The sequence below is a fragment of the Sylvia atricapilla genome, chromosome 4, assembly GCF_009819655.1.
Source record: "Sylvia atricapilla isolate bSylAtr1 chromosome 4, bSylAtr1.pri, whole genome shotgun sequence".
In the NCBI taxonomy this organism is placed as follows: Eukaryota; Metazoa; Chordata; class Aves; order Passeriformes; family Sylviidae; genus Sylvia; species Sylvia atricapilla.
In genome coordinates this window covers 5,094,046-5,109,298 of record NC_089143.1, presented here as the reverse complement: position 1 = coordinate 5,109,298, position 15,253 = coordinate 5,094,046, and the positions used below count along the sequence as shown (strand labels likewise).

General features: G+C 39.3%; 1 protein-coding gene across 1 annotated transcript in view; it reads left to right on the top strand.

Annotated features, from left to right (window-relative positions):
* Positions 1 to 15,253, top strand: part of PAICS (phosphoribosylaminoimidazole carboxylase and phosphoribosylaminoimidazolesuccinocarboxamide synthase) — a 42,275-nt gene that overhangs the window by 13,442 nt on the left and 13,580 nt on the right. The window contains exons 6-12 of the mRNA XM_066317226.1: positions 1,506 to 1,592; positions 4,954 to 5,025; positions 5,668 to 6,069; positions 7,336 to 7,401; positions 8,427 to 8,620; positions 9,453 to 9,526; positions 11,054 to 11,172. Of these exons, the coding sequence (XP_066173323.1) occupies positions 1,506 to 1,592; positions 4,954 to 5,025; positions 5,668 to 6,069; positions 7,336 to 7,401; positions 8,427 to 8,620; positions 9,453 to 9,526; positions 11,054 to 11,172 (1,014 nt within the window). The remainder of the gene's footprint in view (positions 1 to 1,505; positions 1,593 to 4,953; positions 5,026 to 5,667; positions 6,070 to 7,335; positions 7,402 to 8,426; positions 8,621 to 9,452; positions 9,527 to 11,053; positions 11,173 to 15,253) is intronic.

Below are 15,253 nucleotides of genomic sequence, written 5' to 3'. Positions count from 1 at the left end.
CTGTATGACAGAGATGGCAGCAACTTTGCAAGTTGTTGGAGCATAAACATAAGCCACACACTGAAAATATTCCCTAGTTTTAACATATCCCACTTCACTTTTATACTATACAAGACACACATGAGAATAAGGATTAGGAGACAAATTACTAATCTTGCCTCATGAGCCAGAAAACAAGATAATTAGTGATGGTGACAGAGTGCCAAAAGAGAACAGAGCTTGTATCAGTCTGAGTGGGTGAAAGGAAAGACTGTGACAGCATTGCTCGGGTGGCCTTGTGAACAGTACTTCAAACACAAAGTAGAGATTAAGCATATTTTCTGGCAACTGTCTATAGCTTCACTAACAATGCAGATGGAGCCACTGTGTTTTATCCATGCCAAAAACTGTTGATGGCTTGTTCTGTTTGGCTCAGTCCTACTCTTCTTGTGCGCTCCCTCCAAAACTCTGAAAGATGCCTTAGAAAAAAAGCCAGGCTCCTTACCCAACCCACATTCTTGGCTTGCAAAAAAAAAAAAAAAAAACAAAAAAACAAAAAAAAAGAAGAAAAAAAAACCCCGGCACATGATGCTGGTCACATCATAAAGAACATCTGATGCAAACAAAGCTGTATTGATCTGGGGGTAATTTTTAATTAAATGGCTCTAGATTAAACTTTATTGCTCAATGTTTAGGGGCAATATTCTTGAATGGACTGAGAACAGGCTGGGAGCCAGAAAGCTGCTGTCATTGATCCATGATGTGGCCTTCACCATTTAATCTCTGTAGAGCAGTGTCCTCACCAGGGAGTGAGGACCAGCAAGACCACTTGCATCATCCACCTGCCCATACCTCTGTCCCAGGGCAGAGGGGTGGAATTCTCCCTTAGCACCAGCAGACCAATGGCAGAGGAGTGGAGATCTCCTCCCCATGGAGGGGAGCCCAGGGACATCTCTGTCACCCAGCTGTGTGATGTAAACCCCTGCAAGCTGCAGCAACAGAGATGTTCTCAGGGCAGGCTTTAGTACATTTGTCTCCATCAGGCAATTGTCTAAGCACTCTGATGTGTCAGGGTCTCTTGCTCCTTTTGGGGCTAATTCAAACACTCTTGGCATCGGTCCCTTGGGAGTCTTTCAATAATTTCAGTATATATTGCACCCTTTATGCAAGTCACTGTCTTGCCAGTTCTCCTGCACAAATGTTTGCCAGTAACAAGGTATCTCACACCCACCATCAGTGAACCATTCTATGAATTCTGATCCAGGTTAAAATACCTTAAGAGTTTGCCCATGTAACCCATAAACTTATCTACTGCAGCTGTTATGTGATGTTCTTGATTTACTTCATAAGCCTGTACATTCTGCTCTTAAGCCTATTACTGCAGATAAATGGCAGCTTTAATGTATTAAGACAGGAAATCTTTAACAGTAATTATCATCAGGGGCATTCTGAAGTAGGGGATTCTCAAGACACCACTCAAGACAAGTTTAGTTAATTAGAACTCTGTAAATGATTATTTTTTGCAGAGATCCTTGAAGATGAGGGGGACTTTGTCAGCTCTACTCCAGCAACTCTGGAAGCCCCACAAATAAAGAAGGAGATGATTGATATAGGTAGGTCAGGACTTTGTCATGATAGTTTTAACAGGACATTCTACTTTACTGGGCATTGCAGACTGCAAAGCTTCATATGTTATTCCAGCAAATTACACTTGTTCTACTTCTAGGTTATGATAAATTATGGGTTCTGTTTGATTTCATAGTGCAGAAATGTATGAACATTTATTTCTTCTTCCCATAATTAAAACAAAATCTTATTTTCCCAGACAACATGCTCCTTTTTATGATGAATATGATTCGTCTGCATTTGATTGTGACACAAATACGGTTTTTCTTACACAGCTGCTAGAGGATAAAATGGAAAGATAAACAGCTGTCTCAGAAACTCAGAACATTTTATACCTTGTCTGCATTTTCAAACTACTTCATGACTGCTTTTACTATCAGATGATTTACTATCAAGCAATTTCCATACATATATTCTGAACTATTTTAAACATAAAACTGAAATTAGCACCTCAGCAATATGCAGAAGTCATATATTTAATGATTAGTAATTAGAAGATTTGTTTTGTTTAAAATGTGAAAATTTAACATTAGAACACAGTAGGGATATTAATATTCTAGAATAAATGAGCATAAAAACCATAGAAGATCATGGAAAAAAGACATCAGAGGAAATAATGATGGCATTTATATATAGTGACCTGACACCCTGGATCAAAATATTCTTTACAGTAATGCTGTTTGTATGCAGAAGTTAATCAGAAAAAAAAATCCATTTTGGTGATTCTGTAAACAGCAATTCTTTGGCCTTTGACACTGAAAGTTTCTACCATAAGAATATTTCTATTGTATGCATCAGGCATATTCCAGGCAAGAGCTTCCTTTTCAGCAATTATGTTATCTGTAGTTTGGATGTTGAGATACCCTATGCAACACACCCTTTACAACTGTTTGCACTGGCAGATCTTGATTATATAAGACAACTGTAGTGACTGTGACACTGAGGACAACATCAGAGCAATGCCACCACAACAATGACACACAGGAACACAAGTGACACTGAGGATAAAGTAAATCTGTGACCCTGAAAGTTGAGACATAGTGAGGTCACATGAATGCAAAGTGAAGAATAAAATGTCATGCAGCTCAACTGACTGCCTCATACACACAAACTCCCTATCATGTAATATCCAGCTGAACACAGTGATCATGCAAGTCAGCACTACACAAGTGCCATTGTCAAAAACAGGAGGAGATCAGTGAGCCAGTATGGTTGAGAGAATGAGCACAGAAGTGGAAGCCATGGGGAGGCTGCTAACAGTTAAAAAAAAAAAAATGAATCTCTCTTAGGCACCTAGCAGTAGACCTGCAGCTCTGTTTTGACCCATTTCCAACAGCTGCAAGTGTTAAGGAAGATGCAAGAATTTTCTCGAGTTATAGCGAGCCTGTTTGTGAGAAAAACCACTTTTTTCCTAGCACCCTGAGTAAATCACACACACATGCTGTTAAGAGTATGATTTCCAAGTTTTCCACAGGTACAAAATATATTCTTACACACATCTTATGAAAAACAAGTGTTTGCCAAATGAATGAAGACTAGTTATAGAGTAAATACGAATTCCAAGTGCTAGTTTGTGCATATATTGGCAAGTACTATTATAAAAAGCACATCAAATGAACATGCTTTTTTACAAAGAATCTCTATTTCTGTCAGAGCTTAAGTACGCACTTGGTTTTTCAAAACCTAAAAGGAGTATTTACTTCTACCCTTTACCAAAACCAGTATTGAACATATTTGTCTATGACTTCCCATAGCAAACAATGAGAACTAATTTTTCTCTTCCTCCCAACCCAAAAAGTAAGTCCACACAAAAGTGAACTTTCAGTCTCAGAGTAGTCCAAGCATGAGCAAATGAACCCAGAACAAGCAAGGCTGGGTTTTGATGTTCATAGATGATTTCAAGAATTTCTCTGTAGGCAGAGATGAAGTTGCAAATAAAAGCCTGAGGGCAATCAAGAGAGATTTAAAGACACTGGAACATCTCGTTAAGGGATCAAGAGTACACATAGTCTTCTCCCAGTTGCAAGGAATGATGTGGGAAAAAAACAGGGAGAGCCAGCAGATCTCTATCTGGCTGCAAACTTGGTGACACTGGAAAATACTGGGTTTTTTTAATCATGGTTCCATGACAACAGACTTGCTGACACCTATCTCAAAGGGAGGAAAAAGATCTTAGGAGGAGTTAGCAGAACTCATTGAAGGAGCTTTAAACTAAATTTGTAGGTGGGAAGAGATAAAACCAGAGTTACTAGAGAGCCTGGGGGCAACATGTCAGTATTTGAGGGATGGTGTTCTAGAGAAGTCCTTTAATCTGTCTCAGAAGTCAGGGTGATAGAGATCAGCAAACACATACAGGGGTTATTGAAGGGTTTGGAAACCACAAAAGCACTGGAGAATGATCATGGAGAAATTTGAGCTTCTCACCCCCAAAAGATGGTGGGGCCAAAAGCCCAGCTGTGGTGCAATCTACACCATACAGACAGCATGGGCAACAAACAGGATGAGCTGGAAGCCACTGTGTAGCAGAGAACTGTATCAGAGTTTCCACCTTGAAGACACAGAGGGAAGACCTGCACAGCTGGAGTGCTGCAATGGATGGCTATAAACTTTGCAGAAGGTACAGATGTGAAGGAGAGACTGTGGAGTACTCTCTATGTTAGAGTGTTTCGATTGTCTAGAGCTCATGATGGTGACAGGAGGGTTGACAACAAAGAAGGTATCCTGGTGGAAGTCTGTTACAGACCACCCAACCAGGGCAAAGAGGCAGCTGAAATATTTTATAAGCTGCTGGGAGAAGTCTCACACTCTATGGCCATTGGGAGGACTTCAGCTTACCAGATGTCTGCTGGAAATACAAAACAGCAGAGGACACAGCCTAGGAGGTTCCTGGAGGGGCTGATAACTGCCTGACATAGCTGGTGAAGGAGCCCACTAGGGAAGGTCTCACTGACCTGGTGTTTGTGAACAGAGGACTGGGGGTGACTGGAGCCTCTTGGAGTAAAGTGGTCACAAAATGGCAGCGTTTTCTGTTCTTGCTGAAGTAGGGAGCGAGGTGAGCAGAACTGTCACCTTGGACTTGAGCAGTGGTGGAGTCACTATCCATGGAGGGATTTAAATGACATGTAGATGTGGCACTTAGGGACTTGGCAATGCTAAGTCCATCCTAAATGATTAGTGATTCCATCCTAAAATGATTCTGTGATTCTTCAAGTCTATACCTAATGGGGTTAGACTGAGGACTTAGGACACTTTTAGGTGGAAACAGGTGTTTCCTACAGAGGGTGACAATAATGCTAGCAATTTATTTGTCTGAATCCCAGTCTGTTTAAAATTCTGTGTTTCTAATAGATGATGATTCTATAAGCACTACCTCAGAAGACAGATCTTGTACGCCAGTAGCGAAACGGATGGTTGGGACAGGTGAGTATTGATTTCCATGCATTTATTATGAAACAAATCACATTGTAATTTCAGTATCAAAGCTGGAGCAATCGGATCTCTACTGTAAACACAGCTCTACTTTTCTGCTCCTGATTCCATTCTAGCTTTGTTTAGTAAACTTAAAAATTAGTTTCATAGCTCTTTTCCCTTCATGAGCAAAACTTGTATTAATAATGTAGTTCAGCTTTTCCTTCTATATATATCTAATGGGCAGCATCTGCCCACTTCCAACTATTTTTGAGTCTGAAGATTTTTTTTTCTTTTGTTGAATCCCAAGTAGTCTTTTCATTTGCACACTGCCATTTTAATTTGAAACCACACTCCTCACCAATGCTGACCTATTTAAAGTTTAAGGATCACTGCTTTCCTATATGTAACACTTGGATACATCTGTCTTTAATTTCACAACAGTGGTGCAATTATATGGCAAAATGTTGAATTTTAAATGCCTTGGAGAAACAAGAGATTCCACTTGCTATGTATTTTGCATACTTAATTGTGTATGGATACTAAAATTATACAGTTAAAAGATTAATCAGTTGCAATTTTGCTTTCATATATGTATATTTAGTGTGTATTTATAGCATTTACAGTTAGTTGCTTTTTTATTTATATTTTCAGAGAATCACGTTCCCTTGGAAGAAGCACAAAATCACTTTAAAGTAATTACAGTTAATGATACTGGAGCAGGAAAACACTGGAGTGATAATGAAGTTAGGGCTCTGATAAACATATGGTCAGATGAAAAGATACAACAAATGCTTGAAGGAGCCACAAGAAATAAAGAAATATTTGAGGAAATTGCCAGAAGGTTAATGAAACGTGGTATAGACAGAGACTGGAAACAATGTCGCACAAAGTACAAGAACCTAAAATATGAATACCGTGCACTGCAGAAAGAAAACGACCATCTTGGAAATCCCAGGAGAAAAATGAGATTTTATGATGAAGTTGACTGTATCTTAAGAAGACAGCCTCTTGGAACCTCAGGCTGGGGATGTGAAAGCTCAAGTCTCCTATCAGGTAATAAAAACTTCAGTGATGAGATAAAGTGCTTTAAGCGAACTTTCCAAAGTTGCCTGTTGGAGCCATGCTGTAGGTGTGAAATGTGTGGCCAGAAATGGGCAGGGAAAATAACTGGGGAAGCTGTATCTGCATGGTCACATAGGGAACACTCAGGGAACTCAAGTGGTCTGTGGAGACATGCAGAAGTATTAGCAAAAAGTGAAATGGTGCTAGAACACATGGTAGGTTTTAGAGGTCACACAGCAGACATGTAAAGTCTGATAGATAGAGCTGCAAGCTCATACCATTTGGAACTGCAGCAATCAAGCCAAGTGCAAGGACTCCAAAAACCCCAAACTATATTAATTCAATACACACCACAGTCAAGAGAGAAAAATCCAGAGCAGTGATGTTTATTTGAGCACTTGTAATAGTTTCATTAATTCTGCTAAAGCAGGTTAAGTTTTCAATACAGAGTTTGCCTTTATCTTAGTATCAAACCCTCTATGATCTAGGAACCACACAGCTAATCTTGTGTCTGCTGTAAGGGTTCTTGTGACTGGCCAACTGCTTCAAACCTCAGGGACACCTGCCCCTGCTCCAGGCAGATGAGGTGCTCTTGTAGAAGTAACTGAACCTCTGCAACTTAGGGTAAAGCAGAACTTATTATGATTGTTCTCAATATGTTAGATAGTAGTTTGAAACTGCACAAATGTTAGCTGAGGACTTGAACCATTTCTGCAAAGGCCAGATGGATGGCTTGAGCAGAAACCGCTGGAACCAGCCTTGAGCCACCTTCAGTCATGAATCAGAGCCCTAATGTAGTGTCCAAGGGCACCATCCAGTAGTGCATTAGTGGTGGCTGGAATGGCATCCACAGAGCTGTGGGATGACAGTTTTACCCTGCCTCAGCCTTGTGCTCCATTACATTCTCAAGACATGTATTTTCTTCCAAATACAGAAAATGAATATATTACTGCTCCTTTCTACTCTTCATAAAATGGGGTATGTCAATACCACGCGTGTTGTCAACACCAACAACCAACCTGGCTGTTTTACATTTGAGCATGCTGGAAAATGACTGTGTAATCTGCTGATGCAGTGGCCAGTAAAACAATAACCTTTCAGAAAAGAAGCTTCAGTTATTAATCTGTTTGAGGCATCTGCCAAATAAATGTGTCTTGTCTGAGGGCATATGATTTTGTACTATAAAACTTTTTGATGTGTGACTGACTGTGCCTTGAGAACCTTGACAAAACAGTCACTTTGGTTTTCTCTTCTAAGTTTCAGTGGGAGATGCTACAGCAAACACAGGATCTTTGAGTATCAAGAGAAAAACATGGAATGATGGTAAGAACTCCAGACTTTTAAAAGCATCTATACACTGCTGTTGAATTGGATGCCAGATTCTTATATCCATTATTCAAACAGTTAAAAAATCATAATCTTAGAACTTAACACCAAGCTCCAAACCAATATTCTTCTCCTACCCACAACAATCGGCAAAGAAGAATTCTGAAAAAAAATGTAGGCCTAAGGAAAATTGCAATTTAGATATTTCAGTCTTCATCCCTGGTATAAATGAGGTAAACATCAGGAAAAACTTGATTTATAAGAATCATGTGCAAAGAAAATACAGTATTTTAAAAACAAGCTGTCTCAATTGTTTTGTGTGAGGGAAAGTAGGGACAGGCACATCATGGATGTGATTTCCTCCTATTACACTACAGTGTCTGTAAACATGTCTAATGTGTTGTACACAAGAAAACAGGTTAAGACAGCTGTGTCAAAGACAAGAAAGAATAGAGAATCATGGAGAGACAAAAATTATGGGAAGGACAGAAATATGTGGAATGTGATCTGATATGAGGAAGGTCAGCAGCTTACTTTTCTGCAAAACTGACAGGCCCTAAATAAAAGAAAACCAAAGAATGAGGAACTAAAAACTTAGTTTTAAGGAGCTCACCACTATTTTTAATACTACAATGATATCCACAGACAGATGAAGATAAATGATCTGAACATTACATTTTTTAATTCAACCCATTTAGTTCACCACCACAAACTGTACTAACACTGTATTTAATCACTCGGTGTGAATAAATAGACTTTGATTTATTGCCTATTATATAAGTGCCTCTTGGAGAGGGCTGTAGCTAGGCAAAACTGAAAGGCTGAGATATAAGTGATTTTAACAGGATCTGCTGCATTCCTACTCTCCATTATACAATGATCCCTTAAACAACAGCAGACAGTGTGTACCAAAAGAGCAGATCAGAAGAACAGCTTTAGGAAAATCCACCATGTGCTAAACTTCAGTGTCAGCAGTTCATTGACTTGTGCACTCTAACCACGTACTTTGCTTTTGTCCACAGAGGTGTCACCTGTTCCACTTAAGAAAAGTGCTTCTGAAAACACCATACTCCACTTCCAAAAACTATTAACAGAGAGAGTGCACACAGAAGGCAAAAAGTTACTGTTCGAAAGGCTTTGTAAGCAGGAAGAAATGCAAGAGCTCAACAGAACACAGCTGTATGCTGATCCATCAGCCAAACAACAAACAACAAAGGTTGGTTTCATGAACTTACTATGAAATTAACATGCAGATAGATTCTGTAGGATAGTATGAAATGAAAATACTTAGAGTGTCGGTTACCTGTGTGTACATGCTTGCTTCCCTTTAATATAGTCATCTTCAGTCATTTGAGCTAAAACAAAGTGTGAGTTTCTATCATAATCCTTAACTATATGAGCTTTTAGCAGTGATATCAGTTAGTCAAATAAAAAAATGATCTCTGCTTATATATCTTGGTTCACCTACATGCCACAATTAACAGCCTTAATTGAAAGAAAATAACACACTAACTGATCAAAGAAAACATGTACAGTTACAATTTCATGCCATCATTTCCTATTACCATCTCCACAGTCTTCCTAACAAGTTAGTCCTCTGCAATTAACCAAACAATTGAAGCCATAGGAGAACTTTTTGGTTAGGCAGGGCTGGTGGGGAAAACACCATTCTTAACTCCTTAACCAGCATTTACCCTCCTCCTAGCCTCTCCCCCTGCTTATGCTGGTATGGGGAAATGTCCCCCTCTGCCTGTTGGAGGCTTGCAGCAATGTGCAGCACTGAACTGGAGAATTCAGTGAGCCAGAAAGAAAGTACACAGAATTGATGCCTACACAGAAGGGCAGGCATGAGTATGGTCCCTGTTCCATACTGGGCAAAGGGTCTGTCATGTCCAGTAACCCACAGAAAACACAGGAACAGTGACCTGCTAAGAGACAAATACCGTATCATAACTATTATTCTGCAAAATCCTACTAGCCACTCCTTCATTTTGTGGTTGTGTAAGTACTTTATGGTCTGTATTACATTTGCAGGGTTTTTCTTGCAGTGTATTCCAGCAAAGCAACTTTCTGGATCTCAGTCATGTTTGGGCATAGACCTACACAGCCCGGCCAAAGCCAGGTCAGTTCTGGGCACAGCTCAAGTCCTTACTGCAGCAGCAACACCCACCAGGTTTATTTACATACAGAGGCCTAAATTCCATCCAAGGCCCTCTTCATAGAACTTTACATAAAAATATTGGATATAATGTGTTATTTCCTGCTCTATGCTTAATTATTTCCTTGTCAATTCTTTTATGAGAGACATTATGAAGGCAAATACTTTTCACCCAGGTGGATTTTATCTGCCATTTGACTAGCATTTCTAAAACAATTCTGAGAAGTCAGGAGAAAGATCTCTAGAAAATAACAGTTTTTTGATCATGTTACTTTATACAGTGACATAGATACAGTTTTTTCAGTGTATGCTTATCTATCACTTTTCACATCTTGCACTGATTACTCAGTGTAAACTTCCTTTTGTTTGCAATACTGTCACCAAAACTGTCATTTCCAACAATACTAGCATCATCATTGGTTTAAAAATCTTCATTCTCCCTCTCTTTACAATGAGTTGGTTCAAAGGTACATCCTTGAACTTGCATTGTATTGGTTGCACACAGAAGTGTTGTCTTTGGAAGGAGGACAAGGTTTGCCCCTGCCATCACAGCAGTCCTGTATCCCGACAGAACATGCTGAGTCAGCGGAACACCTCAGCATTCCACACTGCTGAAATCACAGGTTACTCCTTCCACATGTGAACCAAAAAAACGTGTGACCCAACCCTAATTCGCATCAGTACATTTAAAAGTTTAGCTCAATTATGATTTAAATTATTTGAAGTAACTGTGCTGAAAATTGTATAGGTAACTTCCATGTTTTGCTCTACCTTCTGCTTCATGAGTGAAGGCTAAAATTGACTTAATAACTCATTTCAACAAGAAGATTCCCCTTTTGTTCATGCTATTCTGAGTAATCCAGTCCTTGATGGATGCCCTATAAATCAGTTTATCTCACTAACCTCACACAAGACTAGCCCATCTAGTAAGAAAAAACCCTAAATGGTGTTTCTGTCTGAGTTGAAATAGCTCAGCAAGTTCCCAGATGTGCCAGGACTATCTCTGAACAGCTGAGAAGTTATTTTTGTTGCAGTGTGCCTGTCCTTTTAGAAGAAATACTAACCTGAGGGAAGCACTTAGCACTGCAGAGATGATAAACTTAACTTTAAATTCTGCGTGATGCACAAGGCTCCAAAGCTTTCCAAACCTCGCTGTCGTTCAGTACAATGGCCCTAAAAAAACCCTTCATCTCCTTCCAGAAAAAAAATAAAAATAAAGACTTCTAATTCATTAAAATCAGCAGACTTTTCCAGAATATGTATCTGTTTTTAAATGCTGATATTCAGGTGAGAACAGCACTAAAGCACTGAGGCAAACAACTTGCTGAATTCTTAGCAGGTCAGAGCAGAGAACTGCAGAGCACACTTGCAGTCTTTACTTAGAAATTGTTCATGTCAACACTAGGTGGTAGACATGAAGCAAGAGCTGACAGAAAAAAAGAACACAAGTGTGTTCACTTTACAAGTAAAGAGTTTTTTTTTTCCCCACAGAAAACTTTCCAGAGAGCAGGATTTATCTGACAAATGTCCAGAAAAGGTGGACTTCCCTTTGCATGGGATTCCTCTTCTGTTCTGCTTTGTGACTCTACAAAAAGCATACCTTGCTTTTTGTAAATGCTTTGTCAGAAAGCTGTTTTCTGCCCTGCTGGTCATTTAGTGTTGTTTAAAGATGGTAAGAGATGTCAGGTACAAGATGGGGCATTTGGCATCATCTGGTATCTGTGTGTTACTGCCATTTATACAGGTAACAATTAATTTACTTGAGACAGATCAAGTGGTATCAATACCACCTTTCTTCACTGTGGCTGTAGTTACTATTCCACAGAACTTTTTGCTTAGAGAATGTTACACATTTACAGTTGTCTAGTTGTCTAGAGCTATGGTCTGTCTCCTTCGGACAGCATCCCCAGCGGTAGTGACAATGGGCTAAATAGAATGTTGCTAGGCCAAAGAATTTCTCAAAACAGTCCCTTCAGAAACAGTATTAGTTAATCCAACTCATCCTTCCAGTGTATTTTTATATCCACCTCAAGTTTTGCTGTGGCTCTGCTGTCTGTGATCACAGCTTTACTTTTATTACAGTCACACAGTATTTAGTCCAGACACACTCACAGGCCAGTGACACGGAACGTGGGACACCATCTGACACATGCTAAATGGTCATGTGTAGGGAACTACCACAGGACTGCAGGGGTTTGGGAGGAGAGCCTTTCTTAGATATAGATCCTCAACAGAAAGACCAGACCAAGTCATCATACCCATGTAACTGATCCTGGGGAATCTTAACATAAATTACAGCATGAAAACGTTCCAGCTTAATAATCAAAACCAAGTAATGATGGCAAGAGCATCAATCCTGTAAATAACAGAGATTTTTGGTCTTCTCCCTCCTCAAACATCTGCATTATTGCCAGAGGGCCATTGAGATTAGTATGAAGGCAAATCTGTCTCCTCCCCAGTTGTAAATGGCAACACTGAGATTTTTGAGATGTAGCAGATAAATGGAACTATTACTACTGTGACCTACATTAAAAAGCTTCATTCTTCTCTAAAGCACACTCATTCACTAGGATGAATGGGTCACTTTACACATCTTTGATAGAGCTGTTACTTTGGAAAGTACTCTGAATGCCCTTTTAGATTATTCGATAAACAGTCTGGGCCAAAGTCTTTGAGAATGAGCTTCAGGAATCAGAAATGCTTGCACTAATGGTGGATCCACAAGCACTATCATTGGCTTTAAAGACTCTGTCTTCAGAGACATCCTTTGTTTCTTATGCAGCTAGGTCTCCTTTGTGTTGGCACAAGCATCCATATGGCCAAGTGGCTACTCAAAAGACAGAACTGATTTAAATTAAAGTTAACCTAAAAAAAAGGCTTTTTAAGTGGGAATGGTATTGTAAGACATGACAGAGAGTGAAGCCAGGAGAATTTATATGAACTGCACTACCCAGTGGTAACACAGGTTGCTGCATACAGCCTTCCCTCCACGCATGAGGCTGAAATTAAAGGTATGGGCAGACAAGCCAACCGAGCAATCCTGTGAAAATTACTGGAGAGCTGCAGAATGCCTACTTAGATGGCTTATCTACAGTCAAAGTGAAGAATGAACAGTCTCACTCCAGCTCTCTAGCTAGGTTAATGTTATGGGAAGTCTGTTGGCCACAATAAACATAACAGCTGCCTCAGAAATGTCCTCTTGTATCTCTTGTTTGGCACCATTTTCCTCCTGTTTTTTCCACTCCAAGTTCTTACATGATCTCATTTCAACTGGTTACTCCATATTCAGAGATAAGAGCTTAGACTGAACTACATTTTGTGACATGTACATTGAAGAGATCTCCACTTGGTTAGAATGAAATCTGGCTTCCCTTCACTTTCCCAAAAATGAGTTTGCAGGAACCTGAGCCCTGCAGATGTTATGTAAAACAACCTAGCAGATGGAAGAGCTCACCACAGCGAAAAAGCCTTGCTCCTTCTCTCTTCTTGCAGGAGCAAGCTTTTCAGAATGTAATTAAACCAGGCTGTTATCACCTGCAGCACACAATGACCTAAAACTTGAACCAGGATAGAACTAAAAGGGGTTTTACATCTACATTCTGTGTCTGAAAGTACTCAGGAATGGTTTCATTTACCAGTATCAGCACATAGAGCACTAATGTTCTCGTAAAACAGCATACAGACTCAGTAACTAGCTAGGCAAACATCTTACCCCGTGTACTCCATAGGGAAATTACACAGAAATAGTTACAAAATTTGGTCTTTAGACAATTACGAGATTTAAAACTGCACTTCTTCAGGTGCACTTCACTGCACTTGGGAATGAGGGAAACGTTGAACTCATAATGTGTTCTTGAGATGAAATGAAAAGATAAATACCTTACATACCAAATTACGAGCATCATTATCTGTAGTATAGCTGAACTCCTCAGAAAATTCCCATCCAAATACTATTGCAATTTTAAGCTTTTTGAATGCAAGATTCCCAGTTTTAAGCCACAATATCAAAGGCTTACTAAACAGCCTTAAAAAAACCCCCTATCTTGTAGCCAAGATGTTGTATATAAAACATAGATAAACACTTTGATTATGCTATATTGAATGCAGGTATTTGGAGGGATGGCTCATGGGAAGCAACCAGTGACTTTACTATATTTAAAGAGAAGTGTCTTAACTTACACTGGTGATGATCTGGGTTCTGTTACATGGGTTTTAATAATGGACAGCAACAGGACAGATATGAAAATGCACACTGGCCAAGCCTCTACTACAAGTTCCATACACAGGCCCAGCTGAGACAAGGAATATTCTTATGGCACTTCCACCTTCATAGAAGAGGGCTTTAAAAGACTTTCTAAAAATGAGTACAAAGCTGGTACACTCAGGTTTCAGTACACAGTATTACTGCCAAAAACATTTTCCAGAGAATTTTGCAAAAAGTTAACAGAAATCACACTTCCTTGAAGATTAACTTTGCAAATTTGTCCAGGTCAAGGACTCAAATGACGTCTAATAGATTTGAAATTTAGAGTAACTCCTCCTCCCTCCCCCACCGCCCCCAAGAAAATCCTCTCCTTACCAATACCCTCTGATTTTATTTTGGCACACTATCAGTGGATTTTGCAGTGACTTTTTTCTCTGACTTACAAAATGCAGAGATTATTTAGACCATCCACTTTTAAGCCTTCTTAATGTTGATGCCAGAGTAACATGACTTGCTTGAGCAGAATTAAAAGTTTTAAACATAATGAGCATTCACTGCTAACATAGCTGTAAAATGTTACCGTGGTGTCAAGTGAAAATGATAAAATGTTCTTAGTGTGTGGAAGGCCTTGATTAGACTGTGAGTAGGAATATACTGGTTTTCATTTTAATTCAAGTTCATAATTATAAAGTCAACAAAAAACTATGTTCTGACTTCTGCAACAAAGGAGAGAGAATTTAAGCCTCAACAACTAGCAGCTGCTTTTTAATTGTTAAAAACAAATTCAACCCCAAACAACTTTTAAAGTTGTTGCTGCTAATACCACAGCAGTGAAATTACAAGTTTATCTCTGGCCTTTGATGATGAGCCTACCTGTGGGCTCCCGAACTTTGCTTACATATACACATCAATTTTTTATGCAGAACAGTTTCAGCACTGCTCATACACACCACTGAACACATGCTTAAATTTTCTGGTGGCTTGATTCAGCTTACAGAATTTCAAGTTTTCAGCTGCAAACATCCCCACTGAAGAAAATCTCTTCAGTGCCACAGCAATGCAAACAATCAACTCATTCCTGGCCATTTATCAGAAACAGCAAAGTCCTCCACCTTGCTGCAACCAGCTCTATCAGAGCACAAAACACAAAGAATTTATAATGCATGTTTTTGTGGCATCTAATATTCTGGATTTTTACATATACAGGTAAGATTTCCAAGATTAGAAATTATAACATGTTCTCCTCTTTGTGCCCCAGGCAACTCAGAAATGCAGCTTCATACAATGCCATGTTTTAATATTCTGAATTTTAAAATCTAAGACAAGAGCCAAATTCTGTAATTTGATTTATTGCACAGGACTAATTTGCATATCAAAGAACATGCTTTTGTCAAAGGCCAGTAATCATTACATAAATATCCTTACTAATTTGTAGGTGAAGGACTGTATTTTCCACTGGCCAGTCAAACTTCTGTTAGTCACTCAGG